General features: G+C 41.7%; 1 protein-coding gene across 1 annotated transcript in view; it reads right to left on the reverse strand.

The window, feature by feature from the left end:
* Nucleotides 1-976: 976 nt before the first annotated feature.
* Nucleotides 977-15,217, reverse strand: part of akap7 (A-kinase anchoring protein 7) — a 33,628-nt gene continuing 19,387 nt past the window's right edge. Inside the window, exons 10-11 of the mRNA XM_084030040.1 lie at nucleotides 1,231-3,700; nucleotides 977-1,132 (exon numbers count right to left, since the gene is read on the reverse strand). Coding sequence (XP_083886166.1) covers nucleotides 3,486-3,700 — 215 coding nt within the window. The 3' untranslated portion in view covers nucleotides 977-1,132; nucleotides 1,231-3,485. The remainder of the gene's footprint in view (nucleotides 1,133-1,230; nucleotides 3,701-15,217) is intronic.

The raw sequence follows: 15,217 nt of genomic DNA on the forward strand, positions 1-15,217 counted from the left end.
CTCAGCAGATGATGCTCTCTGGGCGGGGAGCTTCACGTGAAACAAACAAAAAATACATACAGTCGTCCTTTGGGAGTTTGTCCCACCTCAACATGTGCAACAAAAACCAACAGGAGAGCAAGGGAGGTGTCAGTCAAGGACCTAATGAGGCAAAGTGAAAATCACTGGTGTGTATAAATAAAAAAAAAAGGCACCTCGAGGGAGAAGGAATTACCTGTAAGCAACTACAACAGCACACATTTCCACAGATAATTCATGTCATCACTCTTCTCTTTTTCTTCTTCCCCTTGTTTTTGTATAAACCAACAGGCTTCAGGCGGATATCTCACATTAAAAGGATAGATATGGAGGAAGTGTTGATTTGGCAAAAGACTAATATGATAAATCCAGGTGAAAAGGATGTGCGCTCTCTTCCATAGAGGTAAATAAGGTGTGAGCATTTATAGAAGTGTGAGGGAGTCTGCAGGTCTAATCCCGGCTGTGTGGGCGTACGGAGGGATGATGGATCCGTACATCGATGGAAACATTGATTTTAAACATGAATCATTTCACTCTAAAATCAGATATTCACCATTTTGCAAAAAAAAAAGCATGAAAAACATGACTTTTTAAGCAGTGAGCTTGATATAATAACATTAATCGATATTCAGAATGTGGCCCTGTGATAGACTGGCGTCCTGTCCAGGGTGTACCCTGCCTTCGCCCAATGACAGCTGGGATCGGCTCCAGCCCCCCCGTGACCCTAAATACAGGATAAGCAGTAGAAAATGGATGGATGGATATTCAGAATGTGCATTAATGACATTAAAGTGCTCTAGATTGTGTTAAAGTTAGGATCCACTTTTTAAGGGATTTTGGTGAATAATAATACATTTTTAAAATACCACCTGCTATTTCCCCCCAAAAATGCACACGACATGTAGGAAACAAATGAACACCCAGACTGTAAATCAGGCGACGGAGAGAGGGACGTTGGTTTTGAATCTCATATCCTGTTTTATTGTTCAAATATGGCAGAACAAGATAGACAACACAGTAAAACCAACGCACCCACGCGGTCAGACGTACACACGGACGACGGGAAACAGACGCTGTCATGATTGATAGAGACGAGAATTTCTCTGGGGAACCGCTGATCACACACACACACACACACACACACACACACACACACACACACACACACACACACACACACACACACACACACACACACACACACACACACACACACACACACACACACACACACACACACACACACACACACAGGCCAACAGGACAACTTGTGTATTAAAGGGGATTTTAAGGAGATTAAGGATCCGGTGACAATAGTAGATCAGAACAGAAATGATCAAAGTCCACCTTAAGACAGAATTCAGCTGTTATTGACGATACAATGAGCCCACAGTGACGGGATTTAAGTGGATTTCACGGGGATGAGAGCTAATTTTCCAGCTCACACCTGTGTGCACTAAGAGGGAATAAACCTTGAATGACTGAAAATCTGAGCTGGAAATCTGATCCTCTGATTCTCAGGAATTTATTCATTTTATAAAAGAAATAACATGATTTTTTTTTTTTTTTTACATTTAACTCAAGAATCCAACTCTTTAGCCACAAGGTTACATTTAAAGAGACGTTGGCAAATCTTACAGCAAAATAATTTATCATCACCCTAGTCTAATGTTAAATAAATGTTACCTATGCGTTGTCAAAAAAACGTTTTTGTGACTTAAGGCCACGTTTGAGAGGAGGTGATTTGATTCAACAGCATGTTTATATTTACCCGCTCTTTAAAAAGTGAAAGCAAAGACAATTTAAAAAACAAAATTCAGAATTTTGTGCTCTCGTCACCTTTGAATGCAAACTTTTTTCTCAAAATCAAACATCCTTTCATCTTTTCACATGAAATTCATCTCTCGCCATGACAGCAATGTATCATAAATAATAGTTATAAAGTATAAAATAACATAAATCACTTTTAGAATAGCTGAATCGTCATCATCTTGCTGTCAGTAAAAAAAAAACTCATCTCCATGAGTCAAGTTTAAAAAAAAACAAAAACATTCAGACAATCCCCCCCTTTAATTCCACAACGTATGCTTTAACAGATTTCAGCTCTGGGGTCAAATGCAGAGCACGAAAAGGCCAATTTCACTTTCAAGTTTTACAAACGCAAACGGGCCGGAAGACGCTGAAATCAGGAGCCAGAGGGTTTTCAGCTGACAGCAGCAACATTCTGGAGTTAACCTCCCCGACCTCAGCGTCGCCGTCCGAAGGACTAGCTCGGCTGTGAATGCTCTTACAGTACAGAACCACGGAGTCCAACCTGCTCAGATTCAGCATCAGAACTCCCAATCAACACACAGTCACAGTCATGAATGGATTTAACACAAAGTAAGTCATCTGTGCATTCAAATTCATTCCACAGAACAAAACGGACAATATAGTATGCAAACAAAAAAATAAGACATTTATATATGATCAGGCAGGAAGCAGAGTGATGAAATGAATGCCTGTGTGTTATAGTCATAATAGCCGGGTAACGAACGGCAGTTTTGGCATTAATGGAGTTATCGTAGTGTATCGTTGGAGTGTTATTTTATCTTTAGCGTAAGACATTAGGTATTCATCCTCGTGTGATAGAAGGACAGCAGAAAAGCTGGTATCACCTGGTTCTGTTTGAAACTGTGATCTGATCTGGAGTTGGCGATTGTCTCAGTGTTGCCAGCAATTAATTAATAATTATATAATTTAAAGCATAGCCGGGGCCAGTTGTAAAAACAACTCAGAATGAAGACAAAACTGCGGTGTGGAACGCAGACAGACGCCTTGCATAAAAAGTGAAATTAAGACTGGAAGCTTAAAGTTTCTGCTGCAAAACACAACAAAAAGTCCAACATCTCAATTCAATCACAGCACAGTCATACCAGCTCTTTGCACTTTTCCCCTGCAGCCACAAAGATGCACTGACTTTTTCTTTACAAAGGAAAATACACTAAAAGAAAAGTAAAACATTAGTTGTTCTCACATGGAAATTTGACTCTATTATGATCAATTTCAAGTGCAGGTGATGGTAAACCAAAGTGTCTACAAAACAAGATGTATCTTATTTTGAAAGGGCAGTTGTGAGTGGCAGGTTGAGGTGAACCCTAGCGGAGAGCTTCACACGTCTCCTGGGTTTGACGTGCAGACCGATCGATGGACGATGTCCTCGCCGTTAGATGTAGTGAGTTAACTAAAAGGCGTATTAGCCAGCTCAAGCTACATCATCTATTTAGCTAGTTTCAAGCTAGGTCAGTGGGGCAGGGAGCTAGCATGAGTCAGCGAACTGGGCTGGCTGGTTTTCGCTGGGTCAGGCTTTGCCCAGGGCTTACCCACTCTTCTCCCGGGTTAGCCAGGCAGCCTGGCTGGTGTTTTCTGGGCGGCTGCTGTTGTTGTTGTTTTTTTTTTTTCAGTCTCTGAACCTCAGTCCGATGATGTCACTTCCTGTTGTCTGTGGTCGAGTTAGCTGTAGTGTCCGTCTTTGATTCCTCAGTGTTTTCGGGGGGTTGAAGTGCCGTGGCATTAGGCCCGCCCCCATTTTGAAGAGTTTCTTGTTTGTACTGTTGCAAGGCGCGGTTGACTGCGTCCTCCACCAACCGCCTGCTCACTCTCAGTAGCTCCGCCTCGTCAGGCTCAGACCGACGACGCCCACCTGGGTAGAACAAGTAGATAAAACAACATTATCAGTTGTGTTTCCAGCCATCTGACGGACGTAAATCCAACGTCCACTCTCTTTTAGCTCCGTTTTTGGTCTCCACCAACTCCTGCTAAATGCTCCATCGGGTTCACAAGCTAGTTGCTAACTTTGTGTTTTATATTTGCGGTATTAAAGTTTCTGGACAAACAAGAACATTCTGGCAAGTTCGTCAGGACAACACTTATGCCATATAACAAAGACGACATCCTCATATCACGATATCGTATCAATTTATTTACCAGACCTACTGCTGATATTAAAACTCTAAATCAGATTATTTACTTTATTCCATATCTTCAATGGAGCAGTTATCCATTTCCAGTAACACCAAAATATTTTAAATTTGGAATTTGAACCCCATCATCAAACTGTGGTTTCCCCACTGTGTTTATGCCACTAACCACTACAGGAAATATTATTCAAAATCCTAATCATAGTGACTTTGCTAGCCATGAATTCCATGATAGAGTGCTGCAGGATAATGTCTGCACTTCTGGTTCCCATGTCTCGAAATCAATGGGTTTATTGAATTGAAAAACGATCCGTGGTTAAGTCTTAGACATTTTAACATTTTGTTCTACAATAGAAAATCCATCAGTAAATACCGCACTCATGATTTTTGAAGCTTTTACGTGTCTGAAAAAAGGCAAATTGGCTAAATGAGATGACAAAACATCATCTGGTCTGCTGGTCTGCCCTCACAGCCTCACTGTGTGTACTCGGGCTCATGCAGATGTGGTGGATTTAGTTAAACGTTAGCTTTTTCATCCGCCGATTGAACATTTTCACGCTTGAAAAAAAAAATCATAGCGGTTTCCATTTGTGTTCGTCTTGCTGAACTAAATGTGTTAAGTATCATAAAGGTTGTTTTCTTCTTCACAAAGACCTTGAAATAATCCAAAAATCTCAAAGTCTCTTTGTCAAGGGAAGCGGTGCGATGGGAAAAAACACATCATGCCTGCAGCACTCAGTAAATCAGACTGCAACTGTATCTTTTCACGTGATATCAGGGTTTCATTCTCATTCCAGCATTCTAAAAACAACTATTAATCTGACAACGAATAAATGAATCTATTCTCACTCCTCAGCACGGACCGAATCCAGCAACAATAGACTGAATGAGTTAATTATAACAGACCGTCAGCTCTCTTATGCACTAAATCTAGTGGCTGACATAAAGACAGTGAGACAGAAGGGGCGTCAGACGAACATAAAGCCAGTTAAAGTCAGATTGGCAGAAGGTCAGTGATTCATGTAGAAAGACAGTTAAGGCAGGCTTACTGCAGTGGTTCAAAAACACACTGTATCACCTCAACATTTGATTAGCAAGGCCAAGAGGAAAAATCCCAGAGCTTATCGTCCACTGGGCCAGCAGGCTCCAGCTTTATTCCAGAAGGAGACGGTTCATACAGTGGGAGTGAGACGTTCAGGTCAGCAATGTTTATTTTCTATATTCTGTAGTACTTTTCTCACCAAAGTAGTGTCACCGTTAATGTCAGCTTTTGTATTAGTTTATATAATAATATATTATCCTTTATCCCTCAAGGTGCCCTAAGGATTTAAAAAAAAACATTTTTTTTTTTTATTAAGGCGCCTCATTTTATCAGCATCAACTGATGCTCCTATGGTGCACTGCAGGCATCGGATTTGAAAGGCCAACAGAACCAGCAGTATTTTAGGAAAAGGTTGCTATTCAGGCAACATTTATATAAATATTACAGATACTCCTTAACGCCTTTACTTTTAAATATCGACATGAATTAAGTTTCACACGATCGGCTCGTATATTTCAGACCGTTTCAGTACATTTAGACACAAAGTATCGTTAATTTTTGGCAAATTGATTGTTAATCAACTTACCTATAGTTATTAAATATAACGAGATGCAGCTCAGCTTTGGTGTCTTCTCTGTCTGAGTATAAATGTTGGTGAAATGCATCTGCCAGCTACTATACATGACACATCCAACCAGCACCAGTACTAGGTATGAGGTAAATAAAAGGTGTATGCATGCTCTGCAGGGATCTCAGTCCATTGTTGGCGCTTCCATGCAGTGGATATTTTATTTATATCTCCTTTTATCCTTCAGCTATCCTGCTGGGTTGGGATCTACTACACAGGCCACAGGAATCCATTCCAGTCACGGACACCGCAGCATTTCACCATCACTACCGGCTTGTACTACAGATGCATGCATTATGTATCCACGGATCTGTGTTATTTATGCCAAATATTCAGCCAACTAACAGAAGGGCGAACCAGCCAGCTCATCGGTAATTACGGTCACCGTGTTCTCCAATCGCCTTCTCATTTTTTCCAGCTAAATTGATTTGTAGTCCGGTCCATGGAATGGTGTTGCTCTGAGAAGCCCCGCTGCTGTTGCACTGAGATGCTTTTTAATTGCCTGCAGTCTGCCCGTCAGTTTGAGTGACTCACACCTCTGACCGCTGCTGGATGAGGCAGTTCTGCCCTCCAGACGCCATCAGACTGGATTTCCTCTTTATCTGCCCTCCTCAGTGAAACGTGCACACCAGTATGTTGGATGTTTGAAATTAAGCTGAGTCAACTGAAGCTGGCGCATTACCAGACCACTCCAGAGACTAGATTTAAAATCATAAACACCTAGTTTCAATCTGGATAATTGGACCCAATATCCCCATTTACACCTGGTTTCCTGGCCTGGATCCTGGTGGAACCTGACCCTGACCGACTGTACCGACCACATTTAATTGTTTAGACAATATCACAGAACGATCTGTGGCTTTATATGGTTTTATGGCGACAAAATAAAATGCCTGGATGAAACGGGAACTCGAAGGACGAATTAAGGCCTCGACCCTGTTTGTTTATTTATGTGTAAATAAAGCCTCATCGTGTGGAGGAGGAAGTCAGTGAATGTCTTCAATAAAATCTTTGTACAATAATACTTGAACATGTGAAGTAATGCCTTTGCATTCAGGGCTGTTGATACAAGCTTATAGATCATATTTCTTATTAAAGATGAACTAATTGGCCACTGTATTGATCTCTGGTGGGTGGCTTACGGACACAAGGCTGTAGACTCAGGCAGCACGGTTAATGGACTTCCTGTCCTGCCTCCGAAACCGGACAAGACCGCTTTGACTTGGATCATTTAGGTCAGTCTGATGACGGGAAATGATTACAGATGACGAATATGAAATCAGCTGCAGGCAGATACGGTTTCATTGATCAGAAATGTGATTGTTATCGTGTAATCAATATAAATCACATCATTAATCATCCTGGATATGACGAGGTCAGCAATTTCTTTATATTTTTACAACCTTAGTGTGTAATCAGATGGAGATTAGGCTTTGATTAGAAGAGTAATATAGATATATGACGTGAGGACGGACACATACTTGACCGTTTGGCACGGAGTGGGTTCAAATCTGCAACACAAACATCAAATAAGACACACATTAAAAAAGAAAAGGAGAGATTTTGCCGTCTCGTGGATTTCATACAGTCAGGGGGCCGAACAGCCATAGAGGCTCTTTGTCTGGTAAAACAAGGGAGATGCTTTTTAGTGCAAGACAGCAGTGATTTTTTTTTTTTCAAGATTAGTCCCCCGGGCTGAATGAATGCCTAAAAATTCTGAAGAAATACTGTTATCCACATCCAGACTGTCATACAGCCAAAAGCTACAAGACTATGCAGTGTATGAATATAAAAAGAGTGCATATTTTCCCTTTTTGGTGCTGGGTGCAACGGGGGACAGCACATTTGTATGTTGATATTTATATATATATTTGTGTACTGAGTGTACTTTAGAGTGTTTCAGGAGAGGCTTCATAAAAATGAACCGTTGGCTAATTTGAATTTGGGAAGATAAATGACATATGAGGACTGAATCCTCCATTTAATCTCCTCTCTTGTATTCATGCTTGTCAAAGGTCTGTTCCCTGTCTGTATCCTGTAAAGGGTTGTGTGTTTGCGGTAATGAGTTTTTCTATCTGGCTTTTCAATCTTTTGCCTGACGAAATGAAAGCCTTTATGAAGCCTTTATGAAGCCTTTCTCGCCGCGGATCGACTGATTTCACAGCAACAAGGCCGACAGGCACGTGGAAATCTCTTTCCGTCGTACACACACACACACACACACACATACGGACGCTCAACAGCATCTCACACACACTTTCTCAAAGTCCTCACACTCCTTGTCTTCTCCATCATCTTTCATACTCCCTCCATTTCTACAGCTTTACTTTTCCTTACCACAACCTATCTCTTACTTCTTGTTCTTTTTTTTTTATACTGGCAGTGTTGTCATGGAGACGGGATAAAAACCAGACAGGCACTTCAACTTTTAACAACACAGGAGGTTTTATACTGACTTCCATCCATGTTTCACTATCTCGCCTCTATTTGTACTTTTCTTCCCACATCTGTTGGACTTTTTCTTCTTCTTCTTCAAACGCGTTTGTGACTTTCTTTCTCCGGCTCATCTTTCCCATATATTTATTGTCTGGTGTGCCTCAAACATGACTTTTGATGTTTCTCTCTGAGGGCTGATATCTTCCCACGCCCTCTAAAAGTCTTATATCTTTGATAGAAGAGAAGGAAAAGCCAAAAGCAGTGGAACAAACGTGTCTAAGCTGAAAGCAGCCATATTGGTAAGCAGAAGAAAGGAGCAGGAGAAAATCAAATATCAAAGTTTACCTCAATATTGATAATGTGACAATATATCGGTGACAAAATATCGGCTTTTACAAAATATTTACATATTCATCTACAAAACGTCCAAAAAAGTCCATCACTATGTTTTCAGAAACCAAGAATTATAGACATTCAATATACAATCATATTAAAGAGAAAAGCAGCAAAAAGCTGGAACCAGATAATGGTTGAATATTCAGTTAATTATTAATTAATCATGAAAAACACCTTCTGTATAAAACTAAACACGTTAGCATGAGATTGTAAGCATTATACCAGCCAAAGGACACCATGTTAGCATGCTGACGTTAGCACGTAGCTCAAAGAAGTGCTGCGCCCAAGCAGGCTAGCCTAAAGAGCTGCTAGCAAGGCTGTAGTCTTACTCATAGACTTGTTTGTATTTTAAAAAGTAGTAAAGCAACAACGATGATTTATCAATTAGTTAATAATCTTGCAATCCTAATTGTGCATTATTAGAATCGCTCTAATGCCAACACAGGCCGTTCAGCACAGTTCACTTTGTCTAAACGTTGATATTAGCATTTAGCTCAAAGCTGCGGCGCCGCTAGCATGCCTGTTGACTTGTTATTTTCTCCTCCCACCCTGTTGCTCTTCCTCCGTTTTTGTCTGGGTTTTTGTATTAAACTCAGATGGGCAGAAGAGGTTGTTATTGTACAGATGGTGTTTTTGATCGTCCTGTCAGCGAGCAGCGAGACTGCACAATGTCAAGCCACGGCTACCGTGTGTCTGCTTTGTTTTTTATTTCATTGCTCGGCTCTCTTCTCCTGCATGGCAACCGCTCGGCTGTGATTTACGCCACGCTACGTACGAACCTTTTAAACGTCCGGATAACTAATCGAGTCCACTTCCTGGTTGGATCAGAGCAGACATTCTGCTGATGTCTGCCAAAAAAAAAAGGATTTCGCCAGCTGCTTGCAATAGTTTCACTTTCTATGATGGAGGGAGCACTTTATTAAGTAGCTCCGCTGCGAACAATTCACATCTACATAAAGTATCAGATCAGAATAACCCCATTAAAGACCTTGAATCAAATTACCAGGATAATGCAGCCTGACTGATTGTGTTTACATCCAGCCGAATAATCTGCTGCTATGACTCATCTCCTCTTACTCCAAAATTAACCCATTTCCTAAAAGCTCCAGCAGCGGAAAATTAATGCAGCATTAAGTAGGAAGATGACGAGGATGAAGTACGCGAGGGGGAAATGGGCAGAAAAGGGGGACAAAGAGGAGGAGGACTGTGGTACGGTATGTGATGTGAGGAAGAGGATGAAAAAAAGTGAAAAAATAAAAGGGATGGAGCATTTGAGGACAGAGAGGGAGGGCTGATTAGGAGGAGGAATAAAGGAGAAAAAGACGAGCACAGTGGGGGTATGCAGAGGCAGTGGAGGTGGGGGTAAAGAGTACTGACGATGGAGTGGTTTCCTGAGGAAATACCAGAGACTCTCTCAGTTACAAGATACAGACTGCAGCGCAACACATTCATATATCACACGGATTTCTAGATGGCTCATAGTCAGGCTTACTAAGAATAAGCCGTTTATGGATAACCAGCAAAAAGAAACCTCAGGGAGATCAGGAGGACATGCACAACACTGAAGGCCAGCTAGACTTCTTCTTAGAGAAATAAGCTTGTGTGCCAATGCTGATCATCAGGATATCGCCGTGGTTACAGGTGCACTGAATGGAATCTAATCAAGTGAATTAAACATTTGGCTAGAGGTCAGTCAGATCAATAAACCAGAGTGGAAACCCTTTAACTGGAGAGTACATCCCGGCCTAATGAGCCTAATAATGCACTTTTCTTTTTGTTTTTTTACAGACGAAAAATAATCACATTTCTTATTATCCCTTCTTTGTGCCAGAACAATAAGATTCAGGGTGCCGGTGCCCAGAAGTGTTTTGCCCAGAGTGAGTCTTTTCCTCTGCATCAGCGCACTGATCGACAATTTCACGGCCGATAAATCCCTCCGTTGAGAGAGCGAACACCATCAAAGCCCCATTTTCGCAGGCGCTATTTCTCACGCAGCTCCCATCCCCTCCACAGGTCTTCATCGTCCTCATCGTATCACTAAGAGGGTGATGCGCTTCCGTTATACCGACAGAATCCACAGCTGATGGTGTGGCAATAATAATAATTTGAGTCTTTCTGACCTGAACATGAACATGAACATTTTTAGGCACAAATAGAAGGCAACATGCCTGATGTGAACAATATGACTAGCAATTTAGAAAACAATAACTGTGTCTGTGATTTGCTCATTTTAGAGGTATATTTTTAAACTTAATAAGGTGAAAATGATGTCAACCTTTTCCTTGCTAATGTTTATTGTTATGTTAATTTAGCGTGTTAGCATGTCTGAGGCTAATGGGAATGTCATTAGTTTTGCAAGAAAGTGGTCATAATCTACAAATAAAGATATTTGGGAAATGTTGATCTGATGATGGGGCAATTAAAAAGAGATGAATCCTCTGGGGACCATGAATCTCCGTATAAAATGCAACCAATCTAGTAGATGTTGACTTCTGGATGTTTGGATTAAAGCGGTGGACTGAACCAACGACCCCTAGAGCCACGCAACTAAAAACGGATAAAAAATGATGGTTTCAACCTTGGAGCTTTCCGTTTGGCAGACTCTCCTCACACGTGGCTCAGAGGTGAGAAAGAGGTTGCGGACATTAAAAGCCGTGCAGCTGGACAGGTGTGCAGCCTGTGAACGCTGCTTGACCGTAGATCAAACAAACAGCGCCGACCTTTATCTAGAGCTAAAACACATAGCGTGCTTTGATATGACATCTTTCGCTCCTCTGGCACAAATCACCCCAACGCCCGAGTCTCAACTACAAAACAAGGCATGACTCGACTATCGGCTCGGCACACCGCTGTGACTAAATGAGATAATGTGGTTTCTGTAAGGGGGCTCTGTGGCTTTTCATTTCAAAACTAACACAAGTAACCACATGCCTCTCCTTCTTATTATCTCACCGGAGTCAGCAGACTTTATTTGTACTGCTTGAAAACATAAACGTGACCTTCTGCAGCCTTTTCTTCTTCTGCTGGATATCTTCACAAAGAGCGCCGGCTGCGTCTGAAACACGTTTAAGTTTGAACAGCGTCCGGCCAAACGGAAAAAAAATGCTGGCTGTGATCCAGTCAGACCTTGGCACAATCGAACGGCGACGAGGCGCTGGAGGAGCCTCTTATTGATTGGACCGTTAAAAAAGCAGCCGTTTCCATTTGTCTTCACGCAACACAAACGTCCCTTATCCCCTCTGGCCACACTTCAAGGCACGAGTGCAGTAGTTTGAACCCAGCTGTGAGGAGCTCGGTGACCCACCTCGCTGAGCTCTAGCTAGGCTGTCAGACTCACTCTGGTGTTTTTGGAGCATGAACAAAGAAAGTGAGTAAGTCAGTTGTTTTCAACACATCTCAAAAAAAAGAAAGAGATAGACTGCATGGGAATGATACAGAGATAATTAACACAGAGAGGCACCAGAAAGAAAAAAGAAAGAACTGAATGGGAAGGGAAAAAAGGATGAATTGAGCAGCGCTGTAAGCATCTCTCCTCGTCTCCTCCTCCTCCTCCTCTCTTCTCATCTTTCTCCCCCTCTTCCTCACATGTGGCCTCCGCTGTCTTCACCACCACTCACTTTCTTTGTGCATCACTGTCTCTCTCTCTCCTAACTCAAGCTGGATTTTTCATTTTTGCGCAAATCTCGACAGCCAAAAGAAAAAAAATCTTAATTGAGTACATTTTTGCGACATACTGTAATTACAGGCAAACGACTCATGTATTAGCCAATCAGAGGCCACCATTAATAGGCTTGTAAAAAGCAGTCTGTATAGGGGTAAAGCTGCCTTTATCTGACTATTATTATTACTCATAAAAGTTTAGTAGAACCAAGCAAATGCTATGACAGTCGTTGTGTACAGTCCTTTAAAAAGATCCCAAAGCACACTACCCATGTGTGTTAGTGTAATAATAAGAATACTACCTTAAACAACACGTTCTCTTCCATTATCTGTGAACCTGAGGTTATATGAGAAGTGCTTCACTATAAAAGAAAAAAAACATCCAACAGCAGCCGTGAGCACGTGAAAACACATTAGCATAAGTAGTGATGATCAGCTTAATGAAAGAACAGAATCATTATAATGTATTCAGTCCTGTTTTTGCAAACGGATGACATACATGTTCACGTTCACGTTTTATGTGAATACCCTCAACAATAATTATTCTATAAACTCAATCAGCGGATATAAAAAACAGATGAAGCATTCCAGCTGATAAGTCAAGGCTTTCATATCAGTAATTGCATATCTTTGGACTTTTATATTGTTGGTTGGCCAATAAAAGATATCTGAAGAGATGCAAAGGTCATGAGACCTACGTACTTCATACTTCCCACAATTCAACCTCACATAAAGCTCCAATATTCTCAGAGTATGTTTACTCTCCAATACTTCACTTTTACAGTAAAAGCATTATGCAGCATTAACGGAGATAACGACAAATGGATAACATTCTTTTTCTTGAGATGGATAATAATTGATGTGATTGCCTTGTATTTATTAAATCATAAGTTAAATGTATATTATACTGAGGAATTCATTCTGTGGGCATTTTTGTTTGTGTGCGTGCAGATCGAGTACTTGGTTTTGACAGGTAGTCGGTGTGTTGGTGAGTAGTTTTTCTCAGCGGTGGCTGCTAACACCCCTGTGTGACACCTTGTCATATTGGTCATGGTTGAACTCACATACCGGTGTGATGCACACACACACACACACACACACACACACACACACACACACATACATAAACACACATACACAGACACACACACACATAAAAAACACACACACACACGCCTTGCTGTGCTCACGAGTGTGACCGTCACCACATCACAGGGGTAGCAGCTGACCTCGCACAAACACACACACACACACACACACACACACACACACACACACACACACACACACACACACACACACACACACACACACACACACACACACACACACACACACACACACACACACACACACACACACACACACACACACACACACACACACACACCTCCTCTGCCTTTATCTTCTTTCACATTGCCTTTTCATTGAGGAAATAAAACAAGCTGATGAGGGGGCTTTAGCTCAGGAGGTAGAACGTTTGGCTGCCAGCTGGTAACCGCAAGATTGCCGGTTCGGTCCCCGGCTCCTCCTAGCTGACTGCCTGGTGTCCCTGAGCAAGACACCTCACCCTAATTGCTCCTGACGAGCTGGCTGTCGCCCTGCGTGGTTGACTCCGCCGTCGGTGTGTGCATGAATGGGTGAATGTCAGTCATTTCTGTAAAGCGCTTTGGATAAAAGCTCTATATAAATGAGTCCATTTACTTATTTGATGTTTCGATGACGTGTAATGTGCCCAACCCGCCTCCAGGGAACTTAGAAAGCTCAAACGTTGATCCGAAGAAGACGGATGCATAAATTGATGCATATGCTACGAGCAACTTAGCATAAGTTGACCTTCCATTGTTGTTTTGGTGTGCTAGGGGTAATCGTATTATCGACACTACCGTCACGGCCTCTCTGGTTCTGCAATGCCAGGATGCTTGTGTAAAACAAGGTGGCGTTACGCCGCAAACCGACGTTTGGTATAAACGGTGCCATCGCGGCATATTGAGGGGTCTTCTTTCCGTGATCATGGCGAGATCTCTGTGAAAAAAAAACGCCCTTTTTGTCTCTATATCACCGTTTCTCTTAAAGCGCTCCTTTCACCCTCATTAGTCTTCATTCCCTGCATCACTCTTTCCCTCTTCTCCCTCCACTCAGAAGTAGGGCACAGTGGCCTGACTGTTTATAGCAATGCAGCTGCAAGCGGCGAGCGAGAGACACAGAGAGAGAGAGAGAGAGAGAGAGAGAGAGAGAGAGAGAGAGAGAATGGGGGAAAACACAGCAGTGAGGAGAAGAGAAGCAGTTTAATTTGATCTATTATCATTTCTGTGCTACAACACACACACACACACACACACACACACACACACACACACACACACACACACACACACACACACACACACACACACACACACACACACACACACACACACACAGAATCGTCATGACAGCCTGACTAAAGTCTGCGTTTATGACAGGATGATGATGATGATTATGATGACCCAGTACACGGGACAAGCCATCGTCTGTCTTTATATCTTTGTTTAATCATTAATCCAACCGCCTTGTTAGTTGCAGTAAAACTGCATGAAAACACTGCCTTTAATTAACAAGGAAATAATTAGAAAACTACACAAGTGTATTTAGTTTGCTAAATTAAAAAACTTCTCTGGCGGTCCCCGGGGGAGGGATTTATTATAGGTTAGAGTATCTTATGAGATACATTTCTTGCACTAGAATGAAAACTGGGACACACAACTAATCCAATTTACACCCCGAGACGTAAACAGGGGGAACTGAGTTCTGATCCACGAAGCCGTCCTCTTCACCAAAGCTAATCAATACCACACTCTAAAAAGCAGCAGTCAACATCAGCGTGATACTGTAATTATAGGAGACGCTGCTCGTAATTAACATTATTAAAATGTTAATTTGTTATTGTGCACTTATGGATCCAAAGAAAATGAATCAATTTCTGTAAAGAGAATTTCTATTTTCTTTAGGATATCGTCAAGTAGTAAGAAAGTAATAACAGACTAGTGAGTTTGACTCTTTTAAGAGAACCCAAAACCCAAATTAAAACCACACTTC

The sequence above is a fragment of the Eutrigla gurnardus genome, assembly GCF_963514095.1.
Source record: "Eutrigla gurnardus genome assembly, chromosome: 16".
Taxonomy (NCBI): domain Eukaryota; kingdom Metazoa; phylum Chordata; class Actinopteri; order Perciformes; family Triglidae; genus Eutrigla; species Eutrigla gurnardus.